Here is an 18,186-nt window from a genome sequence, read left to right on the forward strand (position 1 = left end):
AGGCACACCAGGAGCATGCTTGCATGCTGCACCAGGAATGAGTCTCCCAGGGTTGGACTGTCATCTGTGACATCTGAGATGTCTAAGGGTGAACATGTAACACCAGTGTCCTGAACTATGGCGCAATGACAAGTGAGTGCTCCAATGCCCTGTTCTCATGTTTTTTTGGCCAAAACAACATAATTGTCACTCCGCAACCTTCTTTCTTGCTAGATCTGACTCCCGGTCACTTGCTGTACCCCAAAATTAAATTCATATGAAAGGGTGACGCCATTTAAGAGATTCAGCACTCACTGCATATGGTGCTTGACATGTTTACATACCAGGACATCCAGGGAGTGCTACAAGCACTGCAGAATAGCTGGGAGCGCTGGAAGTGCTGTGAAAGCTGTATCGCTGCGCAAGAAAGCCACTTTGACAGCAATGGCGGCCAAATTCAAATCAGGTGTAGTTTTTTATTTTTATAAGCACACTCATAGCTTTTTGATTAACCCTCATATGTTATATAGGTTGAAAAATTATCATCTTTTGAATAGTTTCACTTCTGCATCATCTTGAACAATCGAAGACAATTGCTTAAAATACAAATAAACTGTACTACCGCACAGTACACAGTGTTCCCAGCATTTTCACCTACTATATTGTTTATATTTGCTTTTACTTGCTAGCAGTCTATTTTGCAGCCATTTCCTTCTTGGCTACATCATGTTGCACATTTTCTTAGCCAATTATCAGTGGAATTCCACTCATAAAACATTACTCTATGGCTATGCTATGGGTCGTTTACGTACGGTCATAATGATTTATGAGTCTCACAAGTTTTTCTTGTACCATAAAAATTGCCTTTGGGGAAAGATGACAGTTATTAGATAGTCTCAATTTCTCACCTATGATCCCACTGTCCTTGCTCTCAAGTGTGGAACTGGGGCTGGTGATAGTCCCACAGGGACTTGAGCGGCTGAGTGGGGGACGGCTTGTCGTGCTGTTGAGGGTGGAACATGGGCTGTCAGTGCTGGGAGACGCCGTGCTGCTTGTCAGTGTGGAGCAGGGACTGATACCCTGGCTAGTCAGAGAACACTGGGGAGAAGGAAGGAATCACCAACATGAGTCAGGGTCACCAAGAATGTGCTCTGCTAATCAAAGATGTCAATGAAGTATGAAGTCCACTCAACATAAACTATCAGCTGGCAACTGGTTCACATTTTTGTAGCATTAGCAGCAATAAATACAACTAAAATAATTTTCCAACATTATTTGGAGAGAGAATTAAGAAAATTATTCAAGAAATGGTTTGATATAAGCTCACAGTGTATTTGACCTGGGTCATGAGACAGCAATGCATAATATTCCTTAACAAACAAACAATTGTTTTACATGCGAGCATGACACACAAGCCAAAGGGCATAAGCACTGTAAATGGAGCAAAGCTTGAAAATTACACACTCATATAAGGAAAGAAGTCTCTACTTTGTTGTGACACAATAGATACCTTTCTCATGTCATCAAGCCTGTGTGACAACCATACAACAGCTGAATCTTTGTTTGAGATAACTGACAACCGTAGAAATTAAAGCTGGTTTGTCCAGATTCTTCCTTCAACTGTATTCTGATTCAAAACACAATACGCTGTATCTTAAGAAGATTCATCACTGGTCCTGTAAGAAGGACCACTTGACACCAGAGTGTAATTATCACTCTGTAAGTTTTGAAGTAGCTCCTCCCCTGTCCTTTATCCCTCATTCACGTTACATTCAATAAATTTAAAAAACTTAACTTTTTTCACCAAGGGGCAACTTATTCAGCAAACAGCACTAACTTTACAAACATGGATTACATAATTTAATCGATCACGTTTTCATATAAAGTTCTGCAGCAACTGTCACAAGTTAAAGGTCAAAATAAATCAATCCTCATCCTCAATAAACCAGCTTTGCCACAGATATTTGCCTGAAGGACTCTCACCCATAGGTGCTTGTCAAGCAGTGCACTGCCTCAAACTCCACCACTCAAAAGTTAAGCAACCAATCACAAATCAGTCCTCACCCAAAAGTCTCCTTCAGTTATTGCACATTGCCATGGCACTAAAATCAATTATGCATTGATAAGTCTGCTTTTATGAACAATAGAATTTTTTCTCTTATTTAACACACTATGACATTTTTTCCAAAGAAAAATAACAGTTTTGTGGTTGCCAAAAAAATCTAGTATAATTAAACCTAACCAAATTCTCATAATAGTAAGGCTCAACCATAGTTTGCAAAATTTTGTGAGAAGAGTGACTCACCTCTCATTCAAGGTATGATGCCTGTTGCTGTTTGAAGATTTACACATCTGTACGTTGGAACAGTGAAACAATACAAACAGCAGACTAGGAAGGATGCTGAATGCCTGGCAGCATGATTAAGAACTTGTGGAATGCTAATATAGCTCTGTAACGTTTTGTATTTTGTAAGTCCCACCTATTTTTATGTGAGTAGTTTTGTCTGCTTAAACACAGTGAGACTCGCCTTACTGACATTTAACAAATCGCTGCAAGGCAAAAATAAAAACACGCCAAGTTCAAGACATGTTGTAAAACAGCAGTATGAAGGAAAAGAGAATTGCTGGCAGATGACAATAATGTGTTCCTCCTCATCTGAGCTCTGAACACATGGGAATTACAAGGCAGAAAAACAAACACAAAGTCAAATCCATTAAAATCTTATGCTGCCTGTCTCTTCTTCTGACATCTCAACTAATGAACGTGATGCATTAAATACTTTTTAAGCCTCTTACTCGTTCCTAGAATTGCCAGTTTAGTGTCACAACGTGTGCAAGACACAAGATGAGCAAGGAGAGCGTAGCGTGCTGGGTTCTGCTCTTCACACAGCCCCAGCTTAATTAGTAGAGCCAAACAAACTGAGGCTCAGACCTAACATAACTCTATTTCTGGACCCCGGCTCAGACGCTCTTGTTACATACTCAAGAGCCCCTGGAATAGCACTCAAGTTTCTGGGAGACTAACACACTGCACTGGAAAGCTTGCACAGAAATAAAATCAAATGCAGTCAATTTTAAATATGCAGTTACTTTCTTCAGAACATATTTAACAGTTCAAACAAAAACAGTCTTGACAGTTACCGTTGCTTGTTGTGACAAAAATATAAGTCCCAGAGGTGCCTCCTAAAACCTCATCCATAACGCACAAGGGAAAAATGAATCAAGTTGCAGCAAAAAAATCCATTCTACTGTCACACTGTCACAACTAGCTTCTCCCCTCATCCTTTCCCTCTCTCCTCTATCTCTCTATCTGTGTGCTGCAGCAGTGGCAGCAGCTGCTGCTGGACGAGGGAGGGAGTTGGAGGGGAGGGAGAAAATGAAATACCTTCTTTTCATTCTTGTCGTCCATAGGTATGCGTGCCGTACCCGGGATCCCTTCTCCCAGTAAAAAGCCCAGCCTTGTCATCAGTTCCTGAGTGGCAGGGGAGGAGGAGCTTGGCTGTTTGTCTGCTTGCAGCTCTAGAGACGAGAGGGAGAGAGAGGGAGAGAAATGCTCAACGTTAGCGGGCAGATTCCCTCTCTCTACTGGATGGCCCACACAGGGCCACACTCCCTGCCCTGTCCTCCTCAGCTCTGCTCTCCTCTCAAATGTTATGCTGCACTCTCCAGCTGCTGCTGATGTGGTGCAGACCCACAGAGGGCGAGACGAGAGAGAGAGAGAGAGAGAGAGAAGAGAGAGAGTGTGGGAGAGTGTGTGTGTGTGTGTGTGTGTGTGTGTGTGTGTGTGTGGTGGGGGCTGTGGCTTGAGTGTGTATGAGGGGTTTTTGAAAGAGTCTGAATATATGTGAATGTCTAGCATTGTTAAAGCTAAGACTGTGTCTGTGTCTGTGTGTGTGTGTGTGTGTGTGTGTGTGTGTGTGTGTGTGTGTGTGTGTGTGTGTGTGTGTGTGTGGCCTGCAACATGCCTCGAGTGCCAATTCCAGGGCTTTCTGGTTGTTTACAGCTCTCACTCATAGAGCCTCTGAATATCAATGAGTGGACATAGGCTTTCTCCAACACAGCTTTAACTGTCTGTGGTCCTCATTCTCAAGCCTTATTACTACTTTAGGTTGCAATTTCAAGGTTGCTGTGCCGTCAACGTCAACCGTTTTTCTGTTTACACACACTGCCCATTTTTATATGTTAAGGGATAAAATAATGAAGACAAAGAAGAAACTTTGTGCAAATGTGTTTTTATCATAATCCACACGTATAGCATGCAAATCAAGTGTGGATGTCGCAATTCAGTGAAGTCAAAACATTATCTCAGAGCAAGCAGACAGCTTGATGATAGGGCGAGAGGCATAGTGAGAGAAAAAAAGAGAGAGGGAGAGGGAATGTCCAAGGTACAAAAGCTTATTATACAGCTCTCTGTCAGCACCTTTTCCTCCTCTCCTTCATTTTCTTCTTTACTCTCCTTCTTCCACAGTTATTAATAATGTTGACAGTAAATCTGATTAAATACAAACAAGTCCAGTGGCCCAATGTGTTGCCAAGCTCCAGTGAAGTCAAAATCAAATCATCGGACACACAAATCTTTGGGATGCAAATATACAGATAATGTCTTCTCCTTTAAAGGAAATGCAGTATTTTAACTGCTATTCCGATACTCCAAAGAGTTGACGATTCTCCAGCTTGGTAAAATTAATTGGTCATGCAACATCCACTAAAGAAAACACAATTGGAGAAAGGTTGGAAATGCTTAATTAGTGAAATAAAGTGGTGAAAATTTATAGTATGCACAACTTAACACCCTAAAAAAATAGATGTTTCCCATTTACCTTGCTAGGCCAAACTTACATTCTTGAAATCTGAATATATCAAACATCTAATTGGCTATTATCATATGAATATATCTCCACCTGCTCTACTTCCACATGAGAACACCTAATGTAGAATGTGCTTGTAAAGACATTTTGGTAAAAATATTTAAATGCGTCTTCAATGATCAAATGTTTCACTTTATATGTGTAAACATATTACTACTAGGTTTTGCTACGTCTTTTCATGAATTGCACTTTTAAAATATTCTTATCTCACATGAGTCCTTTATGTAGCCCCTCGCTTGAATTCTTCTCTGAATCATAAGATGTTTGACATCAAAGCATAAACAAAAGGAAATCACAATAAGCATATTAAAATTGCTGAACACTGGAATGCCACCTTTAAGTCCATTTCAGACCGATCATTTCAATAAAATTCAGCAGAACATAAATACCTGCAGAAAAACTGAAGCTGTCCTCTTCTGCTTGATCTTAATTTGTAGGACAAAGCATTTTAAATACATACTCCCAGCAAACAACCCAAAACTTAGATCACTCTGTTTTTCAACTGTTTAGGCTTAACTACTGCCTATCAGATTGACAGCTGTAAAACATTCTCTAATCTTTGCTAGTGTTTTGTGTTCTATCTCAGACTGCTTTAGGTTGTCTGTATTTGTATTGTGTTATTTTGTACAGTGTATTTGCTGACTACTGCATCCTAAATGTAATCACTTGTGATTGGAAGTTATCATGTATGATCCCAGTAATTTATTTCTAATGAGAAGTTGGACATACAGTCTGTGAAGACCCTTGAGGCATGTATTTTTTAATATATTTGTGATATAGACACACATAAATAACATTAACTTGACTTGACATTTTAAAGCTTTGTTGTTCTGGTTCTGCTGCACATTTGCTGTATTATAGTCAAATTTCTTGTTATTTATTCACCCACTTAATCAATAAAGCAGATTTTGAAAACAAAGTTGTAAACATTACAGTAGTCAATGCTTCAAATATGGTTGTCCCTGCAAAGGAGCTACAAATTCTAACACATAGAGGTGTCTGAACACCACATCTACACAATCACCAGTTTCAAGATGAAAACACAATATTAGTGTGACCAGAGAACAGTTTTCGAAGAACATTATGATGTGACAGTGATGTTGATCTGTGACTTTTTGGATGTAAAATGTCATCACCTCATCATCTGGCGTTTGTGTGAAATTTTGCTGCAATTAGCATATGAATTCTTGAATTGTGTTTAAGGTCACGGTGATCTTGGCCTTTAACCATCTAAAGCAAATCAGTTCAATGTTGAGTTCAAGTGGATGTTTGTGCCAAATCTGAAAATTCCCTCTTAGCGTTCCTGAGATTTTGCATTCACAAGAATGACAGACAGATAGATAACCCAAAAACATAATGCCTAAGGCCTTTTCTGTCACCAGCACAGAGGCATAAAAACAAAGTCATTATTCCCCATTCTGGATTTTGCTATGCCCTTTTCAGCAAAATAATCTCACTCACACCCCATATTTTGAGGTTGTATATTACACACTTACTCACCGCAGATCAGATCTTTCTGCTCTGTTGCAACAAAAAGGTCTACTTTCATAATAAGAGCTAATTTTCATGATTCATCTGAGGCTGTTTTTTTCCCTGACTATTGGCTGGCAAGCATGGTTAGCCAATATCACATGAATGCAGTCAGAATCTTTAACTGAGAAAGGCCTATTGTCATTCATGAAGTGAATCCCACTGCTGCTGTATTCACAGAGTCAGAGAAAGAAAAAGCGCTCATCCTAAACCTCTACGACAGATTGGTTAGCAAATGGAAGTTTTGTAATGGGCACTGCGGAGGACTTGCAGATTGAACCAACAACTCTTTGATTAATTAACAGCCTTACTCTCTCTTGACCAAGCAAACTAAAGTAGCTAGCAATGCTCCAATATGTTGTGTCTCTAGTTTTATCCATTTTTGAGCTTAGTCCATCAACAGACTAATTATCAGCTAACTATTCTGAAAAAAAAAAATCTACACAGTGTCACGTTCCAGCTTCAGTTTCATGTATACCCTTGGGTTCTGAGCCTTTTGTGAGACAAAACAGGATATTTGAACACCTTGGATTCTGGAAAGCTGTGACATATTTTCACTAGATTTCTGACACTTCAATCAATTGATTGAAAAGATAATTAGTAGATTATTCAAAAAAATGAAGGTAATCATTAGTTACAGCCCTGTTCCATTAGCTGGACTGTCTTATCCCTAAAAAATAGATGGAATTTTTATCCAGACATACAAAGCCACTTATTCATTATTCACCACTAATTTTAGAAGACCAAAGGTTCTGGAATTTTCCTGAAACTTTGTTATCATTAAATTGCTAAAAAGCTATTGCTACTGTAGTTACAAGAACAATATGGTCAAGGAAGAATACACCATGCCAGCAATTTATCAAAGGCATCTGTACAAAACTGAATTAGCCATTAAGGCCTGGCTTAGTCATGTGCCTACATCCTTCAGCCAAGAACAAAATGTGTTAGACAAGATACATGCACTGTAAGTAATGCTAGACATGCACATATCTCCAGCTTGAGGCCCTGTAGAATATTTATATTACCCTTTGACACATCTGCCCATTGGGTTGCGTGGTTTCTGATGTTTTTTTAATGCTGGCACTGCCTCTAGGAAAGTTATACTACTTCATAGAACTTCCTTTAATTTTGAGAAACTGAAATATACATAGCTATAGGCCTGAAAGGAAACACTGCAATAATTCCATAAGCCTAGAGGTTTCATTCTGAATAAATTTAAGCCTTTGTGTATATTGTAACAGACAATGAATGCTAACCTAATATATGCTGTACTTGCATCCCCTTTTTTCCCTTGCAAATATAATGCAGCAGGAAGTACATACATTGAAAATCTAGTCTTTATAGGGAATGTCACCCTGCTCATTCAGATGCTTGAGAGGAATCTTTTAAGGGCACTGGTGCAAAGACAGTGCTGAGTCCTGAATGTCGACCACAATGATTTTATAAGTCTTCACACAGCAATATTATAAAGTAAAATGGACATAACATTTAAATTTCATTTCCCACTTGCCACAACATGCACAATATAAGATGGTAATTCAGTTTTGAGCAGATATCATCCGTATTGATTGTCTGTTGTGGTTCCACAATTTGAAGAATACAACCGCACATTGTTTACGCTTCATCAGCTTTTAGTAGACGGTTATAGATAATGGGAATTGGTTTGAGGTTTTTAAAAGGGACACCTTACACATCACGGATTTATGGCCACCGTACATTAGCAGACAATGACAGGTGTTTTTGGTTTTTTTTATTTTGAGAGTCTGCCATAGGCATGGATTGTAGTTTTGTTAATGCTAATACTAACTATTTGTGACAACTAGAAACAATGTTGAATCACGCAATGTGAAATTAATGTTCTTTAACTGGTTTTGAAGTTGTTCATTTAAGGACAATAATAGAAAAGTGCCGCAAAATGTAGTTGAAAAAGGAGTGCAAAGCTGTATTTGTGTGTGCTCTGGACTAGTTTCTGCACTGTATTACATTATAGCCAGTTTGCTGATTCAGTGCCTCTTTACCGCTGTATGTCTGTGTGCTCACCAACCTGAGTTGATAGTTTTTGGGTAAATCTGTTTAAATCCATCACCCAGTCTTTATTACTTGGCCCTGACAAGACCATTTTATCACTGGTTCTTCAAAACCATTTAAACCCGCCTGCATCTGAGGACCAATCAGTAGTCCCAGAACTGTGCTGGATTTGTGAAAGACAAAAGACCTGATGTTGATGCATGACAACAGACTGAATGGCTGACATAATGACACACATAGCACTTATAAGCCAAATCATAGGCTCACGGGCCACATCAATAATAACATCTTCAGCCAGAGGTCTCAGAAAATTAATACACTGTACTAACAACTCAAATTAGAACTACTGCAAAGGAGATCCACAGCTAGACACAAGAACTTCATTCTACAAAAAAATTTTCACAGTATCCTGTGCTTATGCATTCATGAAAAACCACAGAGAACCTGTGTTAATAATTACATTACTTGGGCAAAAGGTGAATGTATTTGGACTGTGCAGTGTGTATGACTCACTTTGTATTCTGTTCATATGCATGAAACAAGACAACTGCATAGTGCAGCTAAATGTTTAAACCTGGCTTTCAGAATGTCATCATCATCACCTATTCGTCCCTCTTTATCAATTCACTATCTGTTGAATGAAATGCCAGCAAAATAAAAATAATGGTCTCTATATTGTTTTGCTTTTACTTTCACACCTATAAGTTGCTCAAAACAAGCAGTCTTATCTGCAGGCTAGTCCTATCTGTTGTTGCTTTCTCCAGGGCACCTCAGCTATGGCACTGACAGAGAGACACGTCTCATTCTTTTGCTTTCCTCCCAGCTTTCTCCAACCTGTTTGTGGATCAAATCAGCTACCTTTCAGTCATAAGCTCTATTCTCTATTTCCTCTAAGCTGATAGCATCTAATGCTTTATTGGATAGTAATTTCCTTCAGAATGACATTACTAATATCAGTGTAATCACTGCTGCTAATGTAATATAGTATAGGTGCTGAGCAGTCTGTCTGTGAAATGCACTGTTTACCGGGTAGCTTTACTTGTTATTTTCCTCAGATTTTCTATGAAACATTCTCAGTTTTGCCTTTTCATGGTTGTGATAGCTGTAGAGTGCATTTAGTGCAAGATGAACTTGCTATGATGTATGTCTCCCACTCAGTGGTAACCTCAGTTTAAGGCCATTCAAGTGCTGCAGAACTGTATGTATCTTCCAATGGAAAAAGAGGATGAATGTCAACTAGAGTAATGTTATAAGACAGCATGCACTTTAACGCCTGTGGCATGGGACGGCTAAGGAAACTGAACTCAGACAGTAGTGTAAATCAGAAGTCAGATAAGCCTTATATCCTTGTGTTGCAAAAAAAAAAAAAAGCTCCATATCCCTCGGTTATGTTCTCTATGTTCCTCTGTCATTAAACTTTGAAAACAGCAGTGAAACCGAATTTTTTCATAGGCAAGAACCATTTTGGCGCATCTAATTTTGAACTGATTAACTATGTTGTGAAATGTGCACAATTTTTTGAGCCAAAGACAGAGGTAAGTGAAGGGCTTATTAGTGTCTCAAGATGCCATGCATTCTTGAAAAGAAATGGTTTTGTGATTTAAAATAATATCAGCAGTGGAGCATTTCTGACTGTAAGTGTTCTACCTGTCTGCATACAGCTCGAGTTTCATGGTAATGCTCATTAGCTCTTTCACCTGGGGGCACAGCAGGTTAATTAAACATGTGTCCACACAAATATATGCTGAAGATGTACTGTAGATGGCTGTGTGTGTGTGTGTGTGTGTGTGTGTGTGTGTGTGTGGGTGTGTGTGGGTGGGTGTGTCTGTGTGTGTCTGTGTCTGTGTATTTGAGCATTCATTATTCTTTCCCTCTCTCAAACATATATTGACACCAGACATCAACAATTAATTAAAGTAAGATTTTTTTGCGGATAAGTTGCCTCAGTAATATAGGTTATTCAGCAGAGATTATTTGCAAGCTACTGTTCAACAGTTAAGTGTCTCCTTCAATCTTGGTCAAATTTAAGGAGTTCTTTTTAATATTTACACTCTGTCAATTTGTATTTGTTTGCCAATCAACAGTAATGTAAATGGAAATTTACATTAAAATAATCAGTTTAATGAAGTCAATTATTTCTGAGACAAAGAAAGGTAATCTGTGACAACACAAACCTAAGCATTTCTTTAATTTTCTGCATCAACCCTGCTGACATTCTGTGCAGAATTTAAAATTTTTTGGTTTTAGAAGTTTTATCCTGACTGACAATCATAATTCTGTGTATATAAAGAAACTAAGAAGCTATTAAGAGAGTCAGACAATCTAAGTTTAGTAAAATGACAACTGAGTTATTGTTAACCTTTATAAAAAGACATAAAAGATTCTGTTTACCACTGAACACAATACCATCAAAAAATGATGGCTACAGTCAGTCAGGAGCATAGCTCTCAAGGCTCTCATAAAATACTCACATTTTGATCAACCTAGTTTATTAACTGGTACCATTCATTTGGTTTTCCCCTGACTTCATGACTTAATTTGAGAGAGGGGAACAATGTTGGCTTTCCATTCATGTGACACTTGACACTTTAAGTGTCAATTTAAGACTTTATGATGCAAAAAAATAATAAAAAAAACTAAAGCATTACTAATGATTCTGCACCAGGCACAATAAAATTGTAGCAGTAGGCCAACTGCAACTTTGGAAGTGCCCATAAGTTAAAAATGTTTTTCTAAATGGAAGGCAGCACTTAAGTAAAATGGCTATCCAAAGAAAATTTGCCTCCTGCTGTAGATAAAGTATCTGATTTGTCATCTCCATCTTACACTACCCTGAAGATATGGAAAACCATGGATGTAGCTGGAATCACTTTGTTATTCCAGTAACTGTACAACAAATGGAGGCAAAAACAAAACAACATCGTTATCTGCTGCCTGAGGAAGTTTATGAGCAGGTGTGAAATAGCAGCCGTGTGGTTCAGTGATAGAAGAATGAAGACGGAAGGAGGAGGAGCAGAGGAAAAGTGGTAGAGGAGGGGGAACACCACGAACAGACTGGCTCCACAGAGCTGTCTTAGCTCTCTCCCTGCCGAGAAAACAATCCAGCCGGTGCTCATTAGCAGCTGGAGTTTCATTACCACAACAGTGGAGCCTGTTTAATGAACCCTCAATGAGAGCATGCATCCTGCTTCCCCATTTGAGTTCAGAGGTACAAGGTGACGTGCTCCCCTCAAGCAAGTTGAGCACTCTTATTGCACATTCCAATGTTACAACCGCAAATGTCCTTTGCTGCAAGCCTAGATGGAGTGTCCAATGAGACATTACAGCAAATGAAGTTGAGACTACAGATAATAAACTATCTTCAAATAAAATGAGGCTGGTCAGGGCATGGTTATAGTAATCGTGGTTTGACTGACATCTCAGGCTTGACACCCTACTGTAGCTGTTATTATTGTTGCTGTAATGACAGACACAGATGGCATTTCATTAACCAGTTGAACAACAGAACTGAAGCTTCTTCATTCAACAGCAGTTCAGCCCTATGGGCCAGAGGGGCTATGCTGTGAGAATCCTCTAAAGATGGATGGCACAGATTAATGAAGCTCTATGATTAAGTAAAAAAAAAAGAAAATTCATAGAAAGAGTCATCTTCTAGCTGCTGATTAAAATAAAGAATCAAAATTGAGCATGAGCTGCCACAGAAAAGGACAAAATGACCACTCTATTATAGTCACTATCCATTCACTTCCGCTGTAACAAAGTTACTGTTTTCCTAAACAGTAGATGGTAAACAAAGGATGCCTAAATATAGACATAAGATCTATAAACTGGTAACAAGTGGCCAAGATTATACAACTGGGTTGGAGAACTTCTAATTAATGCTAAATAAGGCCAGTGTATGAGCTGCTTTATGTGTAATTGACTTGAGTTAGGCTATCTTTTTTTTTTTTTTTTTTTTTTAAAAACCCCCGTCACACATTACTAGTAAATTTATTTAACACATGCAGCGTGATCACTCATTCATTTATTATTTATTAATATAATTTCAGTACAGCTTCTATTGGTTATGCTGTCAAATATGTACACACACAATACTGGCTGTCAAAGCAGATGCTAAATTTTCTACTTTGATATGAGAACAACATCCTAATCGATTCTAGCTTGATTTAAGACATGAGTGCTGGCAGAAGGTCATTAATCCTCACAGAAGACATTGTCATGGTGTCCACCTCTTTCAGTTGCTACAATATTAACTACTAAGAAGTTCCATTTGGTCATGTCAACAAATACTACCAGTGATCTATAATACCTGAAGTGTGTATCATAAAAGATAATGGTATTAGGTATTTGCAGATTCTGTATGAAATTAGTTAGATCACACTGGTGGCAAAAAAGGATTGGGCCATCCCTTTAAAAAACTATACAGTGACCTTGACCTTTGACAAATAAGTCATAATTAGTTCATCTTAGAGTCGAAGTGGATATTTGTCCCAGATGTAATGAAATTTCCTCAAGACATTCATGATATATCACATCCATGAGAATAGACACAAGGTTACAGTGGCCTTGACTTTTGACCACTAAAATCTAATCACCTGATCCATGATTAAAAATGAACATTTGTGCCAAAGTTGAAGAAATTCCCTCAAGGGGTCCCTCAGATATTGCATTCACAAAGAATGGGGCAGATAATGAAAAATAATGCTTCTGGCCTTCGCTGTAGCCGTCATGGAGGCGTAGAAAGAGGTCACCAGTGATACCATGGTTTCCTACATTTGCAGAAACACTCCTTGCATGCAGCCCACCAGCTGCAGCTATAGCTCCTGCTGTGCATGTAAGATCTTGCATCACATTACTGTCATGACATGTTTCAGATATCAGATAATCAGGGAAAGAAAAGCCACATTTACGTAATTTAATTCACACATAGCACCATACAACTGGCGAAAACATTAGGTTGAGTAAGTTACACCCTGTGTGCTGTCATACCTTGACATTTTTGAAACCTATATTGTGCCAAAAATGACAAATGTAAGTACTGAAGATACCTACATTTAGAAACAAATTCTTCCACTGTTTCCTAATGTAAAGTAAGAATGATAAAATGACAGAAACAGCTCAGGGAGTGGCATGGTCTCAAAAGGAATTAACAGACTAGTTACATGCATTGTACAACAAATTAAATGTATGGTCAGATTACTACCAGTATACTTATAATAGAAAAGCAAAAGTAATGGCAGATGGGTTAAGTAAGTGTTAATTCATAGCATGTTAACAATATGGGCCTGACCAAAGTTTCAGCATTGACCAGATAATTAATACATGAAGAAACAGGTGTTAACTGTTTGGGCCTAGGTCTCACTGTCAGCTGGGGGACTTGAAAAGAGACATAATTGTGGGAGAGGACAGAACCTGTGGTTCAATCTTGATTGACAGAGACAGGACTCAAAGACCACAGCTGAAACAATTTTGTTGACCAGACTGTTGGCCGCCTGTTGCAAACACACTCATGCACGCCAACACACACATGCAGAAACAAAGATAAAGGCTCCTGCGGGCACACAGGCAAAACAAAAATACACACAGGCACAAGAAACTCAATCCTTCCTCAAAGACAGTGCCCTGTGAAATAACTCTACAGTAAGTCAAAAGTAGGTTTCCTTTCTTAGCTTATAGCCCATTTTGCTTGTCCACAACACAGAGTATAAAAAAGCCAACAGCCCAATCCAAAAGAAGAGCAAATGTTGTCCCCTTGCAAATTTTAATGTTATTGTAGCCACATGAAGCAGATACAAAAAAATAAATCATACTGCTTTAAAAACACTAAAAGCATGTATAAATAATGCTCTGCATAGCCTAAAATCCTACAAATAGCCTCAGCTGCACTCAACAGATTTGTTTCCGACTATAGATGTGGCACACGTCATCACATTCAGGAGAAGCATCCTTCAGCACACAAACAAGCAAACACCTTTTCACAGCTTGTAAGAACTCACTTGATTTGTGCCCTAAATGTCACACTTTTCTCATGCTGCAAAACTTCCAATGAATTTTGTAACTCGGATACACTCAGGCGCTCGATCAACATTCTATGCTGACGCTGACCTTGCTAGAAATCCTGCAGTGTGAAACAACCATCTCATCCTGCCATGTTTACCCTTTCTGGTAACTAGGAGACAACACAAGTTGACGGATTCTCTCTTTATAGACAAAATAATACTGAATATGTCCTTGTCACATGCGACTCATGTTGTACATTACTCAAAGTGAAATTTGTTGCCGTAATAGACCTACATTAAACTCACACAGTGGCTCTCGCTGTATGGTAAGCTGAAATTAAAAAAAAAAAAACACTATGTGTGAAGTTGTCCACATGGAAGCAAACACAAGCTGTTTAAAAGCCTGTCAGCGAGGTACAGGGCCACACTCTACTACAGATGGGCTATCACAATCAGCCATCATTAGGATAGAATTTATACAGTGCCTAATTATACATAATTAGCTGAGTAAGTTGGCTCATTCCTGTAATTTCTCAGCAGTAAATTTCTTTTACTTGCTAACTTTAGCTATGAGAAAAAAGAAGCAGCAAGTTTCTACTGGCTTGCCTACTGCATTTATTGAATAGCAGTTCTCAGCAGCAATAAAGGGCAAAACTAAGCAGCTGTCTGACCTTAAAAACAGATTGGTTATTTCTTCAGTTCTTTGAAAGCTGAGTCAATATTTGAGAACATGTACAAGTCACTCCCAGAGAACAAAATCAAACTCAAATGCCTTAAATGCCTGAAGCTTCACAAGGAAAAAGACTTCTGCTCTGATTCTAACAGTTTTGGGTGATATAAATGTACTCAATTAGGCTGCATACTTTTCTAGAGAAAGCAATGTCATTTCTTCTTTTGTCACGAATTCACCAGATCTCTATCACTGGGAGCAAATGTGAATAACAACAAAAGGCAAAATTCAGTTTATACTTTTAGCTTAGTTTTTGTGCATTCCCTGTCTTTGACACTGAAGCAGCTGGAGGGATCTACGCATTTTGTGAGGCATCAAAAAGTGTTTGGAGGCTTGATCAGTAGATTTGTCACATACATGTGAGAGAGTTACAGTCATTTCAAAAAATATTCAGATCCCCTCACTTATGCACACTTTATTGTGTTGTAGATCTTGATTTAAACAAAAAATGTATATTATTTCCCTTTAGTCCACACTTTATTGTCCACAATGATAAAGTGAAAGGATGCTTTTAGAAATTCTTGCAAATTCATTAAAACTGAAATGTCTCATTTACAAATGTATTGAGACCCTTAATTAGGTATTTAATACTAGTGTAAGTGTAACTGTGCACAAAATTGCTGCTTTACATTCACTGTGAGCTCGACATGGTGGCTGATCAGTTGGCCTGTAAAGTGTGAGCAGAGAAACCACAAGTTCAGGCTGGGCTGAAAGGCCAAGTAAAATGTAAAGAGTGAGTTAACACATTGTACATGCTTGATAAGATTTGCACAGCGTCAGTCCAGCTTCCAAGGCTAACTATTCTAGCACACAGCCGATATACGACAACTGCTGCACTGCTAGTACGACACTTTATGAATGTTCCACCTTCATATCTGAAAGTGACTGGGTAACAGAAGAAAGCTTCATACAGAAACGAATGCTGCATAGTGACACCTTTGGGATGAATGTATGTACCACACCACCCTTACTATTTGTAGAAGCACCTTTTGGACAAACAGAATGTCAGGTATTTTTGACCAAGACCAAGTTTTACGCACCTGGATTTGGGAAGTTTATCCCAATTTTCTGGGAGATGCTCTCAAGCTCCATTATACAGGATGGGAAGCATCTGTAAAATGCCATTTCAGGTGTCTCTTCAGACACTGTATGAGCTTTCAGTCTGAGCTTTGGTTGGGCATCTCCAGCAGGGATATTGTCATACTGTTCAGTGAATCATGACCAGACAACCAGCTCTAAGAAGAGTCCTGTTGGTTCCAAACTTATTTAGTTTCACAATTATTGAGGTGCACTGTGATTTAGAAATGGTTATACACCCCTGTCCTATTTATGCTTTACCACAATTTTATCACATTGGTCTAAAGCCAGTTTCTTAGACTACATGGCTTGGTTTTCATCCTGACATGAGATTAACTGTGGAACCTTGTATAGAGACAGGTATGCGCATGACTAAACTATGTCTCATCCATGTGATTTGTCACAAGCAGACTGCAACCAAGCTCAGGAACAATTCCAGCAAACAGAATGGACATGACCACAAATTGCAGTCTGAAATGAATAACAACTTTACATTTTTAGTAAATTTGGGAGAAAAAAAATCTACAAACATGTTGTACTATTTGGCTTACTATTTGGTTGGCAGTGCAGAATGATAATTCTCATTTTATCCTTTCAGAATTATATTTTAAACAGTAGAGTGTGAAAAAGTTGAAAGGTTCTGAAAACTTTCTGAAGCGACTGAAGTCATGTTATATTGCCTGAAAAGTAATTGTAGTCTACCATGAAATTAGAGAAGAGGCAGTACCAAACATTCAGTGCCTTTCAGTAAACACAAGGTTTTTTTTTAACATCAGCTCCCTTTGAGCATTAAGATTAAATGAGACTGTCTCTAAGACAGCAGGGGCATGCAAATGTATATGTGCTACAAGAGGGATTTTGGATCTGCAGCAAGGAAGGAAGCAGGGGGAATAGTACAGAGGTGTTGCGGTACAGTGAGAAGGGGGATGGGGGCGTTGATTGAGAAACATACAGCAGATCTGCACTCAAAGACAATGTTTTCATGACTTCTCCAACTGCATATGTTCTCTCAATACTTAAAATTTACATCTCATTAAGTTAGCTTGCAGAACACTGACTGTTATGAGACAACATTTATCTGGTGTCCACTGTTTGCCGGTAGCCTGCTCTGAGCTCCGTGCCAATTGAATGTCAGACACACCCACGTGCTTTGGTATGTCACACTCAACAGCGACTGAGCAGCGCAGGGTTACTACTGTCGACACATGTGAGCCACGTACAATCACTGGTTACTCTTTTTGTATTGCCTTTTGCTAAAGATAACACATCCTACATCTCCATTAAAGACTGGGAGAGGAATCTGAGCCCACCCTGCTCAGCTGGAAATCCAAACAGAGCACTTATTGGAACATTACTGCTACAGACACAAACACAACACTAAACACAAGACAGAATAGGAGGCACACCTTGCAGAAGTGCAGAAACAAAAGTATACATGTATAGCTCCTGAGAAATTAAAGGACTTGTCCTCATTACATTCCCGTGAAAGAAATTAAGTGCTTCAGTAAGACGATATATATCCCAACAGTGGAAAACTGACTCCTCTTTAAAGTAAAAGTGCATTATTTTCTTTTTTGTTTCTGCATAAGGGACGACTTGAATGAAGAGGGCTCAAATGCACTGGTACTTTCACTGACTCATGCAGAAACTGATGCGACACTCAAATGATTAAGCCCTATTCCTAAATCCACAGGCAATACAGCGGACTACAGCTGACAACATATATATTTTAATCTTTAGGCTGTTTTTAAGTATTTTTTTCTACAAACAATAGCAGTCAGATACAAAAACCAAAACTCACCATTGCGGGATTGCTCCTTGTTGTCGGCCACCTTCCTCAGTGCTGACGCGATGGCATCAGAAGGGACACGAGGACTCTCTACATACTTGGGCTTCCTGATTGGACCTGCCAGCACGAACAGAAGACACAGGGCGAATGAGAGAGGGAGCGCGTCCGACAGAGAGAGCAACAGAA

At 38.9% G+C, this 18,186-nt stretch overlaps 1 protein-coding gene across 3 annotated transcripts in view; it reads right to left on the reverse strand.

Moving 5' to 3' along the window:
• The window catches only part of tanc1b (tetratricopeptide repeat, ankyrin repeat and coiled-coil containing 1b), a 105,529-nt gene that overhangs the window by 43,188 nt on the left and 44,155 nt on the right, over positions 1-18,186 (reverse strand). For all 3 annotated transcript variants that reach the window (XM_055014916.1, XM_055014914.1, XM_055014915.1), the window contains exons 4-6: positions 18,013-18,117; positions 3,365-3,498; positions 888-1,077 (exon numbers count right to left, since the gene is read on the reverse strand). In XM_055014916.1, coding sequence (XP_054870891.1) covers positions 888-1,077; positions 3,365-3,498; positions 18,013-18,117 — 429 coding nt within the window. The remainder of the gene's footprint in view (positions 1-887; positions 1,078-3,364; positions 3,499-18,012; positions 18,118-18,186) is intronic.

Source organism: Amphiprion ocellaris, chromosome 11 (assembly GCF_022539595.1).
Source record: "Amphiprion ocellaris isolate individual 3 ecotype Okinawa chromosome 11, ASM2253959v1, whole genome shotgun sequence".
In the NCBI taxonomy this organism is placed as follows: Eukaryota; Metazoa; Chordata; class Actinopteri; family Pomacentridae; genus Amphiprion; species Amphiprion ocellaris.